The 20250-nt window shown below is 38.5% G+C and overlaps 2 protein-coding genes across 2 annotated transcripts in view; one reads left to right on the top strand and one right to left on the bottom strand.

Annotated features, from left to right (window-relative positions):
- Positions 1 to 3088: 3088 nt before the first annotated feature.
- On the bottom strand, positions 3089 to 12084 carry LOC122650135 (cell division cycle protein 48 homolog). Its single transcript, XM_043843450.1, has 9 exons — positions 11931 to 12084; positions 11592 to 11757; positions 10653 to 10881; positions 8978 to 9744; positions 8659 to 8880; positions 8484 to 8555; positions 8120 to 8401; positions 7636 to 7995; positions 3089 to 3380 (listed from the first exon to the last, which is right to left on the bottom strand). The coding sequence occupies exons 1-9, from the start codon at positions 11957 to 11959 to the stop codon at positions 3090 to 3092; spliced, it is 2418 nt and encodes an 805-aa protein (XP_043699385.1). The 5' UTR covers positions 11960 to 12084; the 3' UTR covers position 3089.
- A 6663-nt stretch (positions 12085 to 18747) lies between these two features.
- Positions 18748 to 20250, top strand: part of LOC122651607 (ABC transporter G family member 3) — a 42599-nt gene continuing 41096 nt past the window's right edge. Inside the window, exons 1-2 of the mRNA XM_043845056.1 lie at positions 18748 to 18856; positions 19619 to 20203. Coding sequence (XP_043700991.1) covers positions 19732 to 20203 — 472 coding nt within the window. The 5' untranslated portion in view covers positions 18748 to 18856; positions 19619 to 19731. The remainder of the gene's footprint in view (positions 18857 to 19618; positions 20204 to 20250) is intronic.

Below are 20250 nucleotides of genomic sequence, written 5' to 3'. Positions count from 1 at the left end.
ATTCACTAAGGCAGTGTTTGGTATGGATTCTTGGGATTCATTTTAAGTCGATTTCGCATTCTCAACTGATAAAAATAGTTATTTTTATCATTCGAGAATGCGAAATCAACCTAGAATGCATACCAAACACAACATAAATATCATGATATGTTTGAGTCTAATGCCATCTCTTTCCCATCTATTCCCTCTTCAACTGTTGTGTCAACCGATGATCCTCTATCAATTGTGTTATGGGTGATATTATCGCCTTGTGATTATATGCAATGGCAACTATGGCCAAATAACTGAGGAGGCAAGTTGGGTTTTAGTTTTTGTTCTTAACTTCTATCTTCTTGTGGCTTCTATGAATCATGGTTGTATTGGGAATGTACAAAACGTAGAAATCAAATGACTACTATAAAGAATTAAGGGTGTTAATTTCAAAACAAACTGTTTAAAATCAAATCGAATCGAAACAAATATCGGTTTAGTTTTTTTTTTTTTTTTTTTTTTTTTTTTCAAATTGTGGAATCTTTTCTTGGTTCGCTTTTATTTTATTGTTGAAACCATCAAACCGAAATATCCATTTTCAAATCGAATAAAGAACCAAATAAATCATATATTTTTTTTAATGTTTTAGTCAATGTTGTTGATAAATTCTATTCCTTTTTAATGTTTGAAAAAAGTTGTGTGGATTATGATCCTAACAAGTAAGGGATTTTTTTGTTGTTAACGATGTAAAAAGTTGGCCCAAATCGAATACAAACCATGTCAAAACCGAATAAAAACTGGATCGAGTTGATTCAATTCTGATTTGAAAAAAAAAAGCTCATTTTTGCTTTTGGATCATTTTTTATTTTCACATGTTTATCTTGAGCCGAACCAATTGACACCCTTACAAAACCAACAAGCAACATAGAATAGAGATGAAAGAAGATAAGACTATATAGAAATGGTGAAATGGCCCTCACACACAAGGAATCAAAATGGTCTAGAAATCTTTTTATTTTATTGACTGATGATTCACAAACACTAAACTATTTAACTATAAATATTGTGAAGCAATATACATCTGTAACGATGGTAGTGCATGATCCGACTAAAAGTCTGAAACTAGGCTTAGAAAGTTGAACAATTGTGTGCAAGATTTATATTCTTTTTGACTTTCTTAATGAGAGAAATTTTCTATAATCATAATTTATAAGAGAGAGAGAGTGCGAGCATAACGCGAGAGAGCCAGTTTTCTTCACGCGAAGTGGTTAACGTCTCCTTCTTGGCAACGAGGTAGAATTGTTATCCTCTCCCATTCACAGCCTCTTCCAATTCTTCACATACAGATATAGGACTGTAAATGGATCGGATTTGGTTCGGATAGTGCTATATCTGCATTTGCATCCGATTAGCTATCGGACGGATTTGGATAGTGCTAAACGGATACGGACACGAACACGGATACGAATCGGATATTTTATCTGTTTACATGTAAATATAGCTTTTCGGATAACTATAACCTATCCGTATCCGCATCTGTTTAGCTTTCGGACGGATTCGGATAGTTCTAAACGGATACGAACACGGAAACGAAAACGGATTTCGGCTATTCATTTACACCCCTACTCACATAGAGGGGGAAATGATCACCCTATCCCTTATCCAAAAACACTACATAAGGTGAGGTCCACTCCCCCCTATTAGAGGAATTGGAGGTGCCCACAAATTGGAGGTAATAATAGGAGGACGCAATTGAACCAACTACTTGTAATGGCTTTTGAGTTTCAGGCTAATTATTGGTCTATGATATATACAATTGCTGAAGTGATGGTTTGCTTTTGCACCGAAATTAGGATTTAGTAGTTATGTAGTGAGTAGTTATATAGTGTAGTTAAACCCATTTAATTAATCATGGCATGGAGTAATCAAAGGAGGGAAAAGTCCTAAACAATAAGATTAGGGAAGGAGGCGTGCAAAATCAACCTTTTTTATCTCTGGTGTTTTGTGAATCTAACAAAAAGGATTCAAAACCTCAAGGTGAGGGATCCAAATTGTATGGATATGAATGGTTTCTATATCCAATTTATTGAGAATCCGGTTAAATAGTCTCCGCAGCATATGCAGTTTCTCTGATATCGGTCACTCACGACTGATATATCGATTGCATCAGCTGGGGTTTATTACCGGTACATATGACACCGATACCTATAACCAAGACCAGGATCCTCTGCAGTACCGATGGGGATGCAGTGCGCATCCAACAGCATGACAGAGGTCAGGTGGCACACATGGTACACATGCCCTCTGTTGTGCCGCCGGATGTGCACCGCCACCCCGCTGATACTGCAGAGTATTTTAACACCCTAAAACCCTGTAATCACTCCATAATCTTCTTATTAATTGGGTACATCTGTGTTTAACAGTAATTTACCATATTAATTGGATAATTAACATGCACCAATTATATTTCATCAAAAAAAATAATAATAATATGCACCTTTTATGCATCATCACAATGTTAACTTATCAACATTAATTGAAAATATCAAAACTATCGGGAACTAAAGCTAATTCTATCACCGAAAAACAAATTCCAACATATAGTAAAATAACTTGCTAATCCTTATATATAGCTGAGTACTTGATGTCTCAAGTTTCATATATTACTCAAAGAATATAGGAGAAAAGTTCCAAATGGAATTATCTCCCACAACCCCCAATTGTATGAAGTTTTCAAAATACCCTCAAGTCCTATCCAACTACATTATTAACTTTTCCCTTAATATTTTTTTCTTTCTTTTTTTTTTTTGGGTAAAAATGACAATGGAAATTATTGGTCCATCAAAATACCAAGAATCATGAAGCTGCACCAAAATAGGACATTAACGTATAACTTTCCAATGCAATTTAATGTGACAAATAGGGGAATAGAAAACCATCCAGAAAGAAGGAGCCTAGTATTCTCTTCCCCCCCCCCCCCCTCTCTCTCCTCTCCCCCCCACCCCCCTAAAAACTTCTTACAAGAAAATAATGCCAATAATGTCTACAGACCCACTACCCTAAGTAGTGGGCTTATAAATAATAACATGGCTTAACCAGAATATAAAACAAACAGTGGTTTAACTGTAAAGGTCATCCTCAGTAGCTCCACCAGCTGAAGTTGCAAATGGGTCCGACCCAGTAGCCCCAGATCCAGACTCTGCGAATCGGAATTCACTACCGAACCCCCTCGATTGCTGCAATGTTTGCGCAAATGCCTGGTACTTCCTGATATCAGCATCGCTCACACTCCTACGTGCATACTTCATCGCCTCCTCAAAGTGAGCTGCTGTGATCTCTGCTACTTCATCCTCAACATCCTCCTCCATTGCCTCAGGGTTCTCGCTTCTCTTCCGCTCCCTTTCAATGTCCTGCATCAACAGATCTCCCATCATTAGATTCGCAGTTTCATATGAGCAAGTCTACATACAGGCATGCTAATGTGACCTGTGCATATAACTGATTAAGGCACCCTAGACCAATCCCCCTTCTCAAAGAGTAAGAAGCTGATCCAGGTTATGAACAATCTGTGTACAACAATAAAGAATGAAGCTAGTCTGCTAGTGCCATCCGAAACAAGCATAGTTATTGAGGCCTCACTCAATGCCCTTAAAAATGGGCAAGCCCTGCATAGTTTTTTACACTTTGGTTACCAAGGACTGAACAAGGTATCATAGTTATCAAGGCGTCACCTTGGCGTCCAAGCTCCTCGCTCGCCTTGAACGCCTTGGGCGCCATGGCGGTGTCACCTTGAATTTTGCCCCTCTAAAACGCCATGGTCGCTTTCCCGCCTTGATAACTATGCAAGGTATCCAATAGGCAGCATCTTGGTCACATCACCATTTTGACCTATGTGGCCACCCTATTGAGCTTTTAGGAAGGGCAGAATAAATCCATACACGGTCCTATGCTTTTATTGTGCACCATAGAGCAGCTTATCATATCATTAAGGGGGGCTAAAATTGGAGAGGTAGTAAACTAGGAGGTTAAATTTGGAAGAAAAAGATGCAACCAAGCCCAAAAATTGTTGTAACAAGACAATACTTCCTTGATTGTCTATGGTTTGTTTTGATACACATTGATTGATTCTACCAAAAAACAAATGATCGTTGATTGATGATATCTGAATCTTTAGTTTTTCATTTATTTAATAACCTAAGAGGTCCTAAACTAAACCGTACAAGGCCTCGCCTAGGCTTACCTTAAACCCTTGAAAAATATGGTGACTAGTTCCATGAGTTCAGCAGCAAGAGTCAATGGAGAAGTGCATCCAGAAGCCTATACTAATTAACATTTGGTGAAACTGCATTTAGGGTACCCAATGTTTGGAAAATTATGTGTTGAGATTATCATTTTTTTAACTTCCAATTATTCCCAACTAAAATCATATCCACCACCACTGGTATCCAGCCATAGTTGTCACGGCGTCACGGCGATCCAAGTCTGTGGAAGGGTGTCACGTCGATATATCGACATGTCGCCCGCCATGGCGTTGCCATGGCGAGCATGTCGACCATGTTTAATTTTTTATTTTCTCTATTTTTAATGTCATTTAGTATGCTATAATATATGTCCTATAACATCAAAAATCAACATGAAAGTATACTACACTACTACTAATATACTATGGTTTAATTCATGAAAGTGTAATATCCATTAGTGTAATATGAAAGTATGAAAATGTGCTGCTGTTGTGTGTGGCTGTGTGCAGGGCAAGAAGAAGAAAAAAATAAAACACCTTCTCTCATTCTCTGTCTATGTGGAAGCCTGCAACTGCAAGGCAAGAAGCAGAAACAAAAAACCGAGAGGTTGTGTGCAAGGTTGCAAGTGCAAGGCAACAAGAAGAAAAAAGGGGGGAAAAAAAAAAAACCGAGAGGCCCCCCTGTCTCTCGACTATCTCCCATTGTACAAGCAGTTGCGAAGAAGAAAAGAGGAAAATAAAAAAACCGAGAGGACTACTAAGTACTAACTGAAATAAATCCCCCCCCCCTTCTGTCTCTCAACTCTCTCCCTGTCTCTATGTGTGTAACTGCGTATGTGTGGCTGTGCAAGACAAGAAGAAAAAAAAAAAAAACAAAACAAAACGATACTACTAGTACTGGCTGTAATCACTAATCATTACCGGAGGCTGGGAGGAGAAGAACAGAAGAAGAAGAAGTTAAGATTAGAAGAAGAGGACTGCCTGGGAGGAGAACTGAACTCAAAAATCAAGTTGCAGGAGGACTGGAAGGAGGAAGAAGAACCAAATTAAACAAAAATACAAAAAAATAAAAACTTACCGGAATGGAGTCCTGGAGGTTGCCGGAGATGTTCGCAACTTCGAAGGAGTGAAGAACTCTCTCTGCCGAGAGTTGCAGGAAGCCAGGAACTAAAGCCAAAGTCGCCGCTTGCCGGAATCTCGTCTCACGAACTGTTCCTCTGTCTCGACTCTCTCCTCTAGACTCTCGAACTGTTTTTGCCTTTTGCGATTTCTATTTCCCCCCAATTAGGGTAATATGTTTATTGTTTTTAATTTTTATGATAAATTGATAATGTGTATTGCAAGTGTATATTTTCAAGTTACACCTCCAATAGACATTAATAAAAAAACATCTAAGCTATTAAATGGTTTTTTTTTAAAAAAAATTTAAATCTAACTTTTATACATTCAAATGTACAAATATCGACCGATATGCCAACATATCGTGGTATGGCGTCCATGGCGACGCCATGGAAGCCATATCGAACGATATATTTACATCCACTATGGCGTAGCTCAATATGCCACCTCTCCCAGCGCCAAGACACCATGGCGACGCCATGACAACTATGTATCCAGCAACCCCCATCTGAGAACCTGCAAAGCCTCCCACATAACCACCCCTACCGTGAGCCTTCCTTCCACCACCTTGAACCCTCAATCACTCCGGAAACTCCTCTCATGCCCTGAACCATGAGACCTCCTTCCCCAGATCAACTCCCAACGGGCTCAATTCAAATCAGCTAACTTAAAGACACACTGCAGTGGGCTATAGTTGAAATGTTGGAGGTTCCTCAACAGACCAGAAGCTTCTCGATGGCAGCCACATAAAGCTGCTTGTGGCTTGTGCAAAGTTCCAACCAAAGAGTGTCGTTTTTCTCCATTCTTAAAGGGCAAAAGTGCAAAACTACTGGAATAGAATCAACACCATACTTATCAGCAATATCCAAGTAATGATCTGTATCAAGTATGAAGCATTCAAGTTTCCCCGCATACTATTGCAACCTCTTCATTCAGCCAATGGACTATCCTGCAGGGGGCCAACCAAGGAGCAAAGAACTCAATGAGGATGGGAGTGTCACTGTTGAGAATGAACTCATCCCAAAAGTCTCCAGTAACCATTTGTGCATCGTAATCACGAGTGGTCTGGATGGAACAAGAGCAGTCCTTTTGATCAGGCAATGAAGAATTCAGGATTTGAACCCTATTCCCACTTTGTGTCGAAGAATTCAGGATTTGAACCCTATTCCCACTTTGCGTCTTCCAACCCACAGTTACCGTGTAATCCAGATGGGTACGGTGCCATTGGAAGGGCAACAAGAAGCATGCATGCTTCGCCATGAAGTGAGAACACGTTAGCGAGAATGGACAACAAAATACTACCACCATTATTGGAAAAAAAGGAAGATGGAAATGCATGGAGAGTGAAAATTCAATTTAAGCAACGAAGAGGTTGGAGTTTGCCTCGGAACAGTACAACCATAATATAATCAAAGTTGTGTAAGACAACACCCACCCCCCTTCCCCCTCCACCACACACCCTGAAGTCCTCCCCTACGCGCCCTGAATCTCCACCGTGAGACCTTCCTCCTCTGAAACCCACCCTACCTTCACTGCTCTCTCCTTGCACAACCTTCCATTTCTTCCTACTCCTCTGCAAACCTCCACTTTCCAGCATCTAGCCCACAGACTTCATTATACCAGTCCAACAAAAACCCACCGGCCACTTTAACCAGCACAACAAACCCCTGGCTCCACCCTCCCCCCCCCCCCCCTTCTTTCGCAACCCCTTCCCACACTGTCATATGAAAGTTCAGCAGCAGAAGACCTAAAAATGGAGTGCAGTACCAACTGGTGGATGCAATAGCAACACAACATAGAGAAGAGGGAATGGAACGGCAAAGAGAACAAGGGATAAAATTGGAATTCCAAAAATATAAGGAACCTCAAGTGGAACATTGATGAAACATGTGGTACCTCAAACGTAGCATTGGTGAAATGTGAGGTCTCTTAAAACTTAATTTTCCAAATAATGGGTGCCCTTAGGTGCAGTTTCTTCAAATGATGGGTATCCCAGATGTCATTTATCATAATTCTCTTAAACTTTATCATTCTCGACTCCAAGAAGCACATAGCATGTATTAGATATCAAATCCATAATTCCAACAAAACTCTGTACTCTACCGTAAAAAATCTACCATCCCAAACAATGAGACAATCTACAGAAAGCCTACAGACTAGGATGATAGTGGAGAATAGGAAGAATACCGAACAAATACATGTACATAGATATAGAGATAGATGGCCATGCCTTTATGCATAAAGATATAAAATGTGAATATGACAATACTTGAAACGAAAAAGAGATCCAGAGACAAGAAGCTTACCTTCTCGATATTTTCTCTAATGGCGTACTTGCAAGAACGTTGGCATATCTCTGTAATATCAGCCCCACTAAAGCCTTGAGTATATTTTGCAAGAGCCCTTAAGTCCACATCCTTTGAAACAGGTGATTTCCTCAGGTTAGCCTTAAAAATTTGATGGCGGGAGTCCTCATCTGGCAGAGGAATGTAAATCAACTGATCAAGACGACCTGGCCTCAGCAACGCAGGATCAATTATGTCAGGCCTGTTGGTGGCACCAATTATAAAAACTGTCTTCTTTGCAGTCATGCCATCCATTTCAGTCAGGAGTTGGTTCAGGACCCTATCAGCTGCACCACCAGCATCTCCAACATTACTCCCCCTCTGCCATAAATGTAAAAGAATGGTCAGAGCCAGTAGACTATATATGTAAGCAAACAAGGAATTCATAGAAAGAAACAGACATTAAGGCAAGAATGAAAAGGTGAAGGAGAAATGTAAAACAAACCTGCGTAGCAATTGAATCAAGCTCATCAAAGAAAAGGACACAAGGTGCAGATTGACGGGCCTTGTCAAAGATTTCTCGTACATTGGCCTCACTCTCACCAAACCACATAGTGAGCAACTCAGGACCCTTAACACTAATGAAATTGGCCTGGCATTCACTTGCAATCGCCTTGGCTAATAATGTTTTCCCACAACCAGGAGGACCATAGAAAAGAACTCCTTTCGAGGGCGACATACCAAACTTCTCGAATTTCTCGGGGTGCTCCACAGGATATTGGACAGTCTGCATAACAAAAGAGTGTCAAAAGCTGAGCACACATGAAACCAGAAACCAGCTAAGACCTATGTAACGCATAGCTTTTTACCTCTTGAAGCTCCCTCTTGACAGTTTCAAGCCCACCAATGTCCTCCCAGCTCACATTAGGCACTTCAACAACCTGCACATCAAAAGCTTAATGAGCAAAGTAAAACAATAAAGAAAACAGGCATATCACCAAACGCAAACACACTGAAAATAAGGACTCTGGAAATTCTACTGACAGTTTCACGAAGAGCAGAGGGATTGCTTGTTCCAAGAGCAGTTTTGAAGTGCTCATTCGTGACAGCCATAGAGTTCAGTATCTCAGCATCAATGGATTCATCTTCTAAGTCAATAACATCCATCTTTTCTCTGATACATTGAAGGGCGGCTTCAGTACAGAGAGCAGCAAGGTCAGCACCAACATACCCATGAGTGTCCTTTGATATTCTTTCCAAGTCAACCTGTGTAGATGAACCATGGGATTTGTTAGCTTGACTTATTTAAGACAGAAACAGGAAGAGATGATTATGAAACACAAACATTAAGAATTTAGCATACATCTTCAGCTAACTTCATATTCTTTGTATGAATCCGAAGAACCTCAAGACGTCCAACTTCATCTGGAACACCAATGTCAATTTCTCTATCGAACCTTCCAAACCTTCTCAAAGCTGGGTCAATGCTGTTAGGCCGGTTTGTAGCCCCCATCACAATAACATGGGCACGAGATTTCAATCCGTCCATCAGTGTCAAGAGCTGAGACACAATGCGCCTTTCAACTTCTCCGTTGGTCTTCTCTCGCTTAGGTGCTATAGAGTCAATTTCATCAATGAAGATGATAGATGGCGCATTCTTCTCAGCTTCTTCGAATGCCTTCCTGAGATTGCTTTCACTCTCTCCAGCTAATTTGGACATAATTTCTGGTCCATTAATACAGAAGAAGAAAGCACCAGTCTCATTGGCAACAGCCCTGGCTATCAAAGTCTTTCCGGAACCTGGAGGACCATACAACAAAATTCCTTTAGGGGGCTTCACACCGATAGATTTGAACAGCTGTGGATGTCTTAGAGGAAGTTCCACAAGTTCTCGTATCTGAGCCATCTGTTTTCTCACCCCACCAACATCATCATAACCCACTTCATCCAACCTGTTTTCATCCTCCCTTCTAACTGGCTCACCCTCACAAAATATCTCAGTATCAGGAGCAACCACACAGTAATCTGCTGGGTCAGTCTCAATGACTTTAAACTCAACACTCCTCATTCCACCTCTAACAAGGAAGAGATCCCCTTTCCTAACAGGGCGATATGCTTCCAAGAAATAAGCTGCAATAGATAATATCCCAAAAATCAGAATAACAGCACTCGATGAAGTAATTTGAAATAAAGTATTTATATTAACTACAACACTTCAGACCATTGAATCCAAAAGAGAACAACAAAGAAAACGAAATATGAAAAAAAAATGCAAATGATTCAACTAAGATTGAACCTTTCTCCAAATAGCACTTTTGAACTTGCTTATGTACCAAAATAACAGTAGCATGTCATTGAATATTAAACTGATAATTGTTTCCCAGGTCAACATTTAGGCCACTGGTTACTCTACCCTCTAGGAAACTTTAGAGCAACCCGGTCCACGAGGCTCCCGCTACTGCAGGGTCCGGGAGGGGCAAATGTACGCACCCTTAATCCCCCTGGCTATGCAGGAGAGACTGTTTCCAGGTTTTGAACCTGCAACCAACAAGTTGCAATAGCACAACTTAACTGTTGCACCAAGGCGCCCACTAGGAAACTTATGTACACACATGATAATAAATAGAAACTGAACTCATACAGCCCTTTTAAATCTCACGTGAAACTTACCAATCTTCTATTTTCAAATAGGCCTTCAAGTTGTTATGTCCAAAATAATCATTTATTTCTGCCATACAAGATCAGTATGCAGCTGAATACTTCAGAGTAGTCGTACAACTACTTTCAATATCCAAAAACAGAAGCTCATAAAACACATTATTCACATTTGCAGATCATACATTCTCTAGATATTATTCCCATACAAGTGCATCTATTTATAAATAAAAAGTAGGAGGCCCATGATATAATATTTAATTACTAAAGCCAACATCCTGGTTCAGAGATCCCATCCAAAACTTGGTGGAATCACCTGTATTTACTAATTCACCCGAAGATTCATAATAGATGCATGACAAAAAAACAGTTCAGGAACTCACGTTTCAAATAGGCATCGAATAAATTCCCAGTGACACCTTCAATTGTGTCATCCACAGGAAGTATGTGCACACGCTTCCCGTACTTGACATCCGGGCATTGGTGGACAGAAACAACATCACCAAGCCTAACTCTCAGATTTGATCTGACAACCTTATTCATCCTGATCTTTGGTTCATCACATGTGTCATCAGCAAGGGCAATGCAGATCGTATCCTTCCGTTTCTTTCCCTGCAAACCCACGAGAATGGAGGAAATGCAAAATAAGTAAATATCGGCAGTAAAGCATCCATAATTATACTTTCAACTAGTGTAACAGCTATAATTTTCAAAATCCTATACTTCAAGAACCCATCTCCATACACCTAGGCTACCAGAATCAAGAATTAGCAGCAAGAGAATATTGTAAAGCTTTAAGTAACTTGTGAAAAACCACTTTCAAACACATCCACTACCTACAATGCCACTCTCACAAAGATACAAGCCTACTATGCCACTTGTATATGTCAAATTTTAGAATGGCTCTCGCAAATGTCACAATTGGAGAACCCTCAAAACTTTTAAAGCTTTCTAGAGATTCAAAAGAAGAAAGAAAATTATCGAAATTGGAGAACCGAACAAATAAAGACATCCTTCTAGGACAAAAGACCCTAGTATACAAACAGAATTCAATAAGAAGAGCTACAATAACATCTCTCTCTAGCTGACCGCCGGTCACCAACAACCCTGATACCCAGTTCAACAAAAGTAGCCGAATCCCGATATTAAAACCCTAGTTTTTCAAAACCCCATTACAGAAAATATATCTTCCCCCAAAACTTTGAGTATCCTCAATCCCTATACACAACAGAAACATCTCAATCCGAAAATGTAATCGTCCACAAAGCTAAAAATAAAAGTTGTTCAAAAGTCAAACAATTACAAGGAAAAACTAAAATTACCTTGATCAGAATGGTATCACCACGGAAAAGCTGAAGCTTCTCCATCGTTTCTGGATTCAAGGTCACCACTGAATTATCATCATTGATGGCCTCATCAACGACAAGCCGATTCGGAGACTTCTTCCTTTCCAAGATTGCAGTACTGAAATCCCTCTTCGTTCCCTTTCTGTAATTCACAGAATAACCAACCATCAGAATCAAAAAACAAAAAAAAATTTAACCAACCGCAACAACCCTTCCTCCACTGCCCAAATTCCTACCGAAGAAATAAACAATGAGAGAAAAAAAGATGCAACAACCCGTAAAGAAAACAGTTTAGATCAGAGAGAAAAGACTTACGAATCAGAAGATTCAGCTTGGTTAGCCATCTTCGAAACGATTCAAGATAGATTTGAGACGAGAAGAAGAAATACAGAGAGAAAAATAAAGAAATATGGCGAATGGGGAGACCGGAAGACCGGAGTGGGCATTTATAATATCCAAAATTATTTCTTGTGTGAGAAGAAAGAATTTCTTTTCTTTTTCCTTTTCCTTTTTTGCTTTTTTTTCTCTCCTGGTTTCTTTATGAAAATTACAAAAGAGAGATAAAGATAATTTAAGTTATTAAACCATAGTATGAGTTTATTCCTATTGGTGGGTAACTATTTATTTTGATTCTTTTTTATTTTGGTAAGTATTTATTTTGATTCCAAGTATCGTTTGGAGTTTGAGACTTTGGAACTCCAAAGTACTGAGGTCTAGAAGGTTCGAATTTATGAACCCGGTAGGACTCTTTTCCGAGGTTTGACTCCCAATGGGTTGGTTAGGTCCTGTTTATTGGCCAATCCGGTTTGGGTGAGGTCACATTATTCACCTCATGTATGGTTAGGTTTAGCTGTTTTTTGTTAAGGTTGTTGTTCATTCCTTTGTCGGTCTGTCCGTCTCTTCCGCACATTAAAGGACTTTGATGCCCTCATGTGTTATACCGTTTTGTTGCATCCCAATGGTGTGCTTTTTATCGTCTCAAGTGTACAATCCACAATTGCTCGTCAAGTGCACCCTGTGAAGATAACACGTGGCATAAGATGATCTGATGGTCCAAATTGAAAGTGAAATTTTTACCTTCATTTGACAAAATCTGATTTTCCCTCCATTCTATGTCTCTGTCTCTCCCTTCTTTCCTCTCGGACCTGACTAGAGTTTGACAATGAAGATGGTTTCCCTCATTGTAAAATGCATCCTCACGCCGGCGTAGCAACCTCACGTCAACGAAGCACCCTCACACAACCTCACGAACTTCTTTGTTTTTAAATTCCTAACTCGCTCTCTGCCATAACTCCGTATTTGAATCATTCATCTTCCTCCCATATTTGAAGTTGCAGTGGCCAAGTTGACGGAGTTCAACACACGACACCGACAAAATTGGTTATGTATTTCACCGGCGCCACCAACATCCTCTGCACTTTCGGTGAACACGCTATTACTGTGTGAGTAATCGTTTGGGTAATTGGATCCCTTCTTTCTCCAGTTTTTGTTGGCCATTCGAGGGGTTTTTGGGATTTTCTATGAACCTAGACAAATCATGGGGGAAAGAGGAAGACGAAAACTACTTTTCCCATTCCCTGTAAGATGATATATCGATTTTAGCCTTTTCTCTTTGTCCATTCCCATTGTAAATTTTTCTGAAATCAGCCAATGGAAGTTCCAATTTTGGTCATTTTAGTTCTCTTCCTCAAATCATATATGGTAAAAAAGTAGAAAGAGTTGCAAGAGAATTCCGTTATTCGAGACTAGTCACTTATTTCTCAGTTCTGAAAACTTCGTGTTGTGGGTCGTGTGTCTTCTTGAGAACTTCTGAAAACCTCAATTTCTTTTCTCAGGGAAATGATGCAACTTCAGGTCACCTCCATCGTTGAACTCTGGTCAGGTCCGAGAGGAGAGACGAAAGAGACAGAGACACATAATGGAGGGAAAATCGGACTTTGTCAAAGAAGGTGAAAATTTCACTTTCAATTTGGATTGTCAGATCACCTCATGCCATGTGTCGTCTTCACAGTGTGCACTTGACGTGCAATAGTGGATTGTGCACTTGAGACGATAAAAATCCTTGCTAATGACGTTTGCTCAGAAAATCTTCTCATTTTATTTATTTTTTTATTTTTTTATTTTTTTTTGGAGGAACTGAAAAAGATTTCTCTTATCAAGTGGCATATCCTTGGTTTTTTTCACATGATATTTAATTAATTCAATTGAGAAAAGAGAACAAATGAATGCAAAAATATTTGTGAGGAAGCATACTCTTCCTTTCTTTTGGGGAGGGGAGGGCATGCAAGGGGAGTATTAGTAATAGTTAGGGGTGCAAGTTTGATTGGTCCAGCTCAAGTCCGTCCGAAAATTTCAAAACTTGGGCTGGAGTAGGATTGGATTTTTTGGCCCAAGGTTGGACCAATTTGGGCTTAGACTAAAGCCTGGGGTTGAACCTGGCTCAAGAGCTTGGCCCTACACACTATATATATGTAAAAATAGGTATTTCATATGTATAGATGTATGCAAGATAAGGGTCATGCATTAAGTAATATAATGTATACTTCATATACATCATTAATTTGAGGGAGAGGGTTCCCTGGAAGGTATCGCTGAGGCCAATGGCAGCATGCACGAAAGCATCATTAGAAGTGAGGTTTTTGCCTTTCATGGGGGTGGGTGATCATTTATTGCCCCTCTGTGTTTGGACGTAAGGGCCACATTGTCTTTCAGGGTTCTGTTTTCCTTAATTTAATATATTAAAAATGGGAAAATGTTGGGCATGCTAGCATTGTGCCCAAAATTGGGTCTACATCTCTCCTCTCCTGGAAAAGTCCCCCTACCCCTCCCACTCTGCCCTCATTGTTTGAGCCATTGGCTCTAGGAAGCTAGCAACATACCCAACCTCCACCCATTAAATATATACATATTTAGGAATCTACTCACTATGGTGGCTTTAAATGAATGTGGGGGTATCAGGAGGGCATTTTGGAGAACATACTAAAACCCTGTAAGGGTTTGTGAACTCTCATCGTGGGGTGAAGGAAAACTTTGTCCTTTAAGTAATAATTATCTTTTCTTTTTATATAAAAAATAACATGAAAACAACAAATCATGGTCAAACACCAGCCCACCTTAAGCCCGACAAGGCTGGGTCTAGGTTTAGATATCGAAACCCAACCTCAGGCAAGGCTTGGGCTAGATCTTGGGAAACCCAAGCTGGGCCTGGATTTTCAAATACTTGGCCCAACCTAGCTCAGTTGCACCCCTAGTTATAGTGGTTACTCTTATGTGGGTCTAGTCTGAAGTCCAAACCCACCTCATACCTTATAGTCTCAACATCTAGGCTCCCATGATTCCCATCTCATATAAGTAGATTATTGGAAAAGTATATATGTTCTTGTACTTCTTTAACTATTATTCATCATTAGCAAACAAAAAAATTATCTTTTTGTGTCTTCAATATTGTTTTTAGAATAAGTTTGGTCACAAAATCAAAGTTTCTAGGGTGAGCCACTCATTTTCTACAGGTGAGGATGTCTGAAGAGAATTTATAGATTCCACAAGTGAGAGTGAATTTAAGAATTAATGTATTTTTCTTTGCTTGGCCTTATTCACTTGGTACATATCCCTCATTCTTATTTATTTAGTCTCTCTCTCATGTGGTGTATCTATATCTAAAGTCTAGAAAGTTACATAAATTTACCCTATTTTTTCATGATTGGGTGTGAGAATTAAGAATTGCTTTGCTTGGCTTTCTTTACTTGGTAGATATTCATTATTTCTTACATGTATAATAATAATAATAATAATAATAATAATAACATTATCCTAAAGAACCAAGTTTTCCTTAAGCTACAGTAAAAGAGGAATTCCTCGAATTTTAAGTCTATCCCTGATTGTTTTAATTTATAGGATAAAGAACCAAGTTTTCCTAAATTGACTTTGATGTATGATCGAAATGTTGGAAAATTAAGAAGTTTTATGTACATAAACTTAGTGTAGTTGATATGAGAATGTTGAGATGGATGTGTGACAACACAAGAAAAGATAAAGCAATAAATAGTCAAATTATAAATGATTTGGGAGTAACTATGATTCATGATAAGCTCTGAGACGTTTGAGGTAGCATGATTATGTTCAATAAAGGCTTTTGGGTGCTTCATTATGGATGAGTAATTCAATTCATAATGAAGAAACTAAAAGAGCTAGGAATTGACCTAAAATGACCTTAAGAGATGTGGTGAAAAAAGACATGCATAACCTATTAATCTGATTTAAGGGCAAAATTCATATAAGCAAACCCATTTAAATGGGATAAGGCTGAACTGTTGTTGCTACTAAATAAAACAAAAGGCCAAAAAAAAAAAAAAAACTATTGACACCCCTAACAAGAAACTCCCTTATGTAATAGACATCGATAAGTTCTTTTTTTTTAACAAAATTCATTGATGAATTTGGAATGTTGCATGGGATCCAAAACTTTAAATGGTACACATTGAAGGTACCTCTATCCGTTTATTTCCCATCGTTATTAATGTAATCTTTAAGTAGATTTGAGGTGAAAGGGCCAACTGTTTCACGATTCCATCCCACGATTATTGTCAATGATCATCAAACTAAAAGATCTCCGTTCATAAAAGATAAATAAATAAGTGAGAGGGTTCTTTGAGCAAGCAGGGTACTCGCCAGCCTCTCACCTAAAATATTGTTTATATAATTATTGAAGGAGAGATTATAAAAAAAAAAGATGTGAAGAGGTAAAGTGTACATCTTAAGCTCCGAGAGCCTTTTCCCAATAAATAAATACATAAGCAAAAAAAAAAAGATAAAAAGAAATTTTTTTTGGGGTAGAAATAGAAGGGATTTTTCCAACCAACGTTTTTTAACTTAGAATCTTAAATTGCTCTTCTTGTAGCAATTCTTTTTTTCCGTTTACTTTTTCTCTTTTCCTAAACTTTTTTTAATAGTTGATTTTTTTACTTTTAAATGTAAGTTGGTCCTAATATATATGTCTGTAGTAGGAATCATTCTATAAGTCGTGAGCACATTTTATACTTTAAAGTCTAATTCAATCAAATAACCTCTCATATATAAATGATACTTTGATTACTATTGTATCTTCCCTCATATTTTTGGATTTTCACTACACTCCCACCACAATCTTGAGATGAAACTTGTAATGTGAGAAGGGCCACATGAAAGGTTTAAAAACATAGAATCAGGATCTAGATTGATCCTGGTAGATTTTATTCCGAATAGGTCAGGATCGATGAGGAATCGATAAAAATCCAACCCAAATATGCCATAATCCAAGTTTCTGGAAGAGAATCAAATAGGCCAGATCGGCCAGAGTTGGGATTGGCCTCAGCCATTCCAATTGATTTGATCCAATTTTGGAAATTTGGACCTATGGGGGGCAGGCCAATAGTCTACCAATCCACAAAATTTAACCTATCCGATAGTGTATAGTGCTGGCATCTAAAGTTAGTATGTGCAATGTAAGTAAGGGTGTAAATCAGTCAGGAACTGGGTATTCGGTTTGGTTTCAATTTTCGGTTATAAGGAGTATTGTTGTGATCTAGATTTGAACCAAGTCCTGCCTCAGATCTGAAAATCGGTACTTGAACTGAACCCATTTGATTCTAGTTCTTACTCAGCTCCTATACAATTTAGTTCTAGTTCCTGTACTCGGTTTATATATATATTATACTGTAATAGCAATATAAAATTTAATACTATTACCAAAAATTAGTAAAATTTAATATTAATAGTAGTAATATATCAATATTATATTGTATTAATATATTATAATATATTGGTATTCAAATTTGATTTGGTTTTAGTTATAACCATTAGTTCAGTTCCTATGTTGGATACAAAAAGTAACCAAGTCCCACATCGATTCTGTTCCCAGTTCCGAATTGTAACCAGTTCAAATTCTAATCGGTTTAGTTTGATTCCGATTATTCGATTTGGATAGAGTTTTGGTTTTCGGTTTCATTTCCAATTTGACACCTTTTATGTACTTCCGGTTATTGGGTCCGAACTGACCTTTTATGATTGAATCGAACCGCATTGCAAAAAAATAATCTATTTTGATTTCTTAGGTTCTCTTTCCGATTTGGTTTTGATTTACACAGCAAAACCGACGGTTCTATCACGAATAGAAACCAGTATCTCTCACTCGAATACTAACAACGTATGCATCAATTGGATTAATTAATAAAATAATGATTAATTTAATGAACAAAAATTGTTGCATCAAACTTGAAATATAAAATAAGCAAATGTCTTGGGACTAACTATATATGTATATGTTCAAGTACGGATTGAAAATGATGGATCATATAAAAATGGATTAACAAAACCCTACTTGCTAATAGACGAAATAGTTTGTTTATCATGTGAGACTGGAAGAAGAAAAATAATGGAAAAACAAGGAATATGAAAGGAAAAGAATAGGGTGAAGATGAAATGTTTTTTTTTTTTTTAATTACATGGTTGTGGAAAAAGGATGAGTGAGGGAGATCGGGAGAAAATATATAAAGTTTGAAAAGCGAGGAAGTCTTCGTGATCATTTATCAAAACCGATACTGCAAAGTGCATGTAAACTGGGTAACAAAAATCGAATAAAAATTGATACAACCTCACAAAATGCAAAACGATTATAATCTTGATTGATGTTTACTTGGTTCGATTTTGATTTCACCTTATTAAAATGTAAATCACATCAACACCGAGTTTAATAATTGAAACCAGACGGACTGACACCCTAACCTTTATGCATAGGAAAGGTGGGAGGCTGGCTCAAGTTATTGTACTGGCCTGGGCCGCACAGATGGAATCTAGGAGTAGGATCCATCTCTCTTGAATTCCATATGTGCGGCTCAGATCGTACCATAATGAATCTCAGGAACCTGAACTGCACTCCCACTTGTGAGCATGAATGCAGTGCTTTTAATAAGAAATGGGAAAAAAAAATCTGACGTGAATGGAAACAAAAAGAAAAGATGCAAAGGAACAAAACAAAGGAAGGATGAGAGGGGCCAGGGTCGAACGGGAGGAAAAGCGGGTCAAAAGATCCAGAAACCAGCACTCATTGCAGACTCGCCTTCTCACTTGTTTTTTTTTCGTTGGTAAAAACTTCACTGTCAAGTGTAGTATGACTTTAATGAGTTCTGCAAGTGTAAAGCCAATAAAGACGACTCATTCTTTCAACTCCTACTTCGAACTCTCTCATTTCCTTCACTCAGATCCAGGTGTGTATGCAGTTTCTCTATATTTTTCTTACTTTCTTCATATCGATATCCCTCACGCACAAGCACAGAAGCTTTCTTTTGTTCATTTTCTTCTAGACAATAATATTTATACTTTCGCTTCTCTTTTGAAGCATTTGGATGGAAGAAAAGCATTTCATTTGTGTAAGCAAGGTTTGGTATTCAAGTGTTTTAAGTTTACTTTTTTCTTTGGCTCCTGCGCCTGGGGGTTAGGGGGATTAGGGTGTATTGGTTTTAGGGTTGTGGGTTTCTTGTTTACCAGACATGAAGCTTTTGATAAACCAGAAATGGGGTCGGAATGCTTTCCTCTTCCTCCCTCTTTTTTTGGTCTTTGTCTTTTGTTTTTGGGGATGTAAGTTAAGTGTTTGCTTTCTTTTTTTGCATGTTATGGTTACTGAATATCAGAAATGCAGAAGAACGAGTTACATGTGTGGGTTGTGGGGTTTAAATTGATTCATACTTATGTGGGTTTTGGTATTTATTATTCCCCCACCCCTACTCCACACCTCTTTCCTTTTTTTTTTTTTTTAAATTAAACCCCCCACCCCCCCGATAAGCGTTAATGGAATGAGACAAGAGCTGAGAATAGTTTAATTTTTCAGTTATTCACTAATGTATCTTGGTGATTGGTGCATTTTTCTTTCCTGGTATGTTGTCTCTTTATGAGATGATATCTGACTTGTTCTATTAGTAAGATGGTATGATGGAAGTAATGGACTGTTAAATGGCTTTATGTCTATGCAGATGTAAACGACAAAAGTAAGAAGTCTTAGAAGGTTCTGGCATGACAGTGAGGTTCGTGTAATTGGGTTGATTGAGTTGCACTGTTGCAGTTTGATTGGGTTGGTCCGAAAGGAATGGAAGAAATACAGTCCCAATCGGATAACTATCGATCATCTTCTTCATCAGCAAGTAGTCCTTCAAGTCGGGTGCCTTCCAGTAATTTTTTTTATTTGAGAAAACCAGGTTCTCTGAGACAACCCATCTCATTCGAGGACTCTCCCGAGTGGGATGACACTGAAATTGATGTACGTGTGGATGAAGGAGGCGACTCAATCAATGTTGCAACTACCACTGCATCTCCATCTCTGTCCAAATTCAACAGTGGCTCATTTCCATCCCCACCATTGCCGGATCCATCGACTGTTGCAAGGAAAATTGCAGGGGCATCTGTCGTGTGGAAGGACTTGACTGTTACAATGAAGGGGAAGAGGAAGTACTCTGATAAGATCTTAAAGAGTTCGAATGGTTATGCTTTGCCAGGGACGCTAACAGTTATCATGGGTCCTGCCAAATCTGGAAAATCCACGCTGCTAAGATCGATTGCAGGTTATTATATATTATTATATTATTTTGTCAGTGTCAAAAGATGATTT

The sequence above is a fragment of the Telopea speciosissima genome, chromosome 2 (assembly GCF_018873765.1).
Source record: "Telopea speciosissima isolate NSW1024214 ecotype Mountain lineage chromosome 2, Tspe_v1, whole genome shotgun sequence".
NCBI classification, from domain to species: domain Eukaryota; kingdom Viridiplantae; phylum Streptophyta; class Magnoliopsida; order Proteales; family Proteaceae; genus Telopea; species Telopea speciosissima.
The sequence above is the reverse complement of the archived record's forward strand: the minus strand, read 5'-3'. Positions and strand labels throughout refer to the sequence as shown.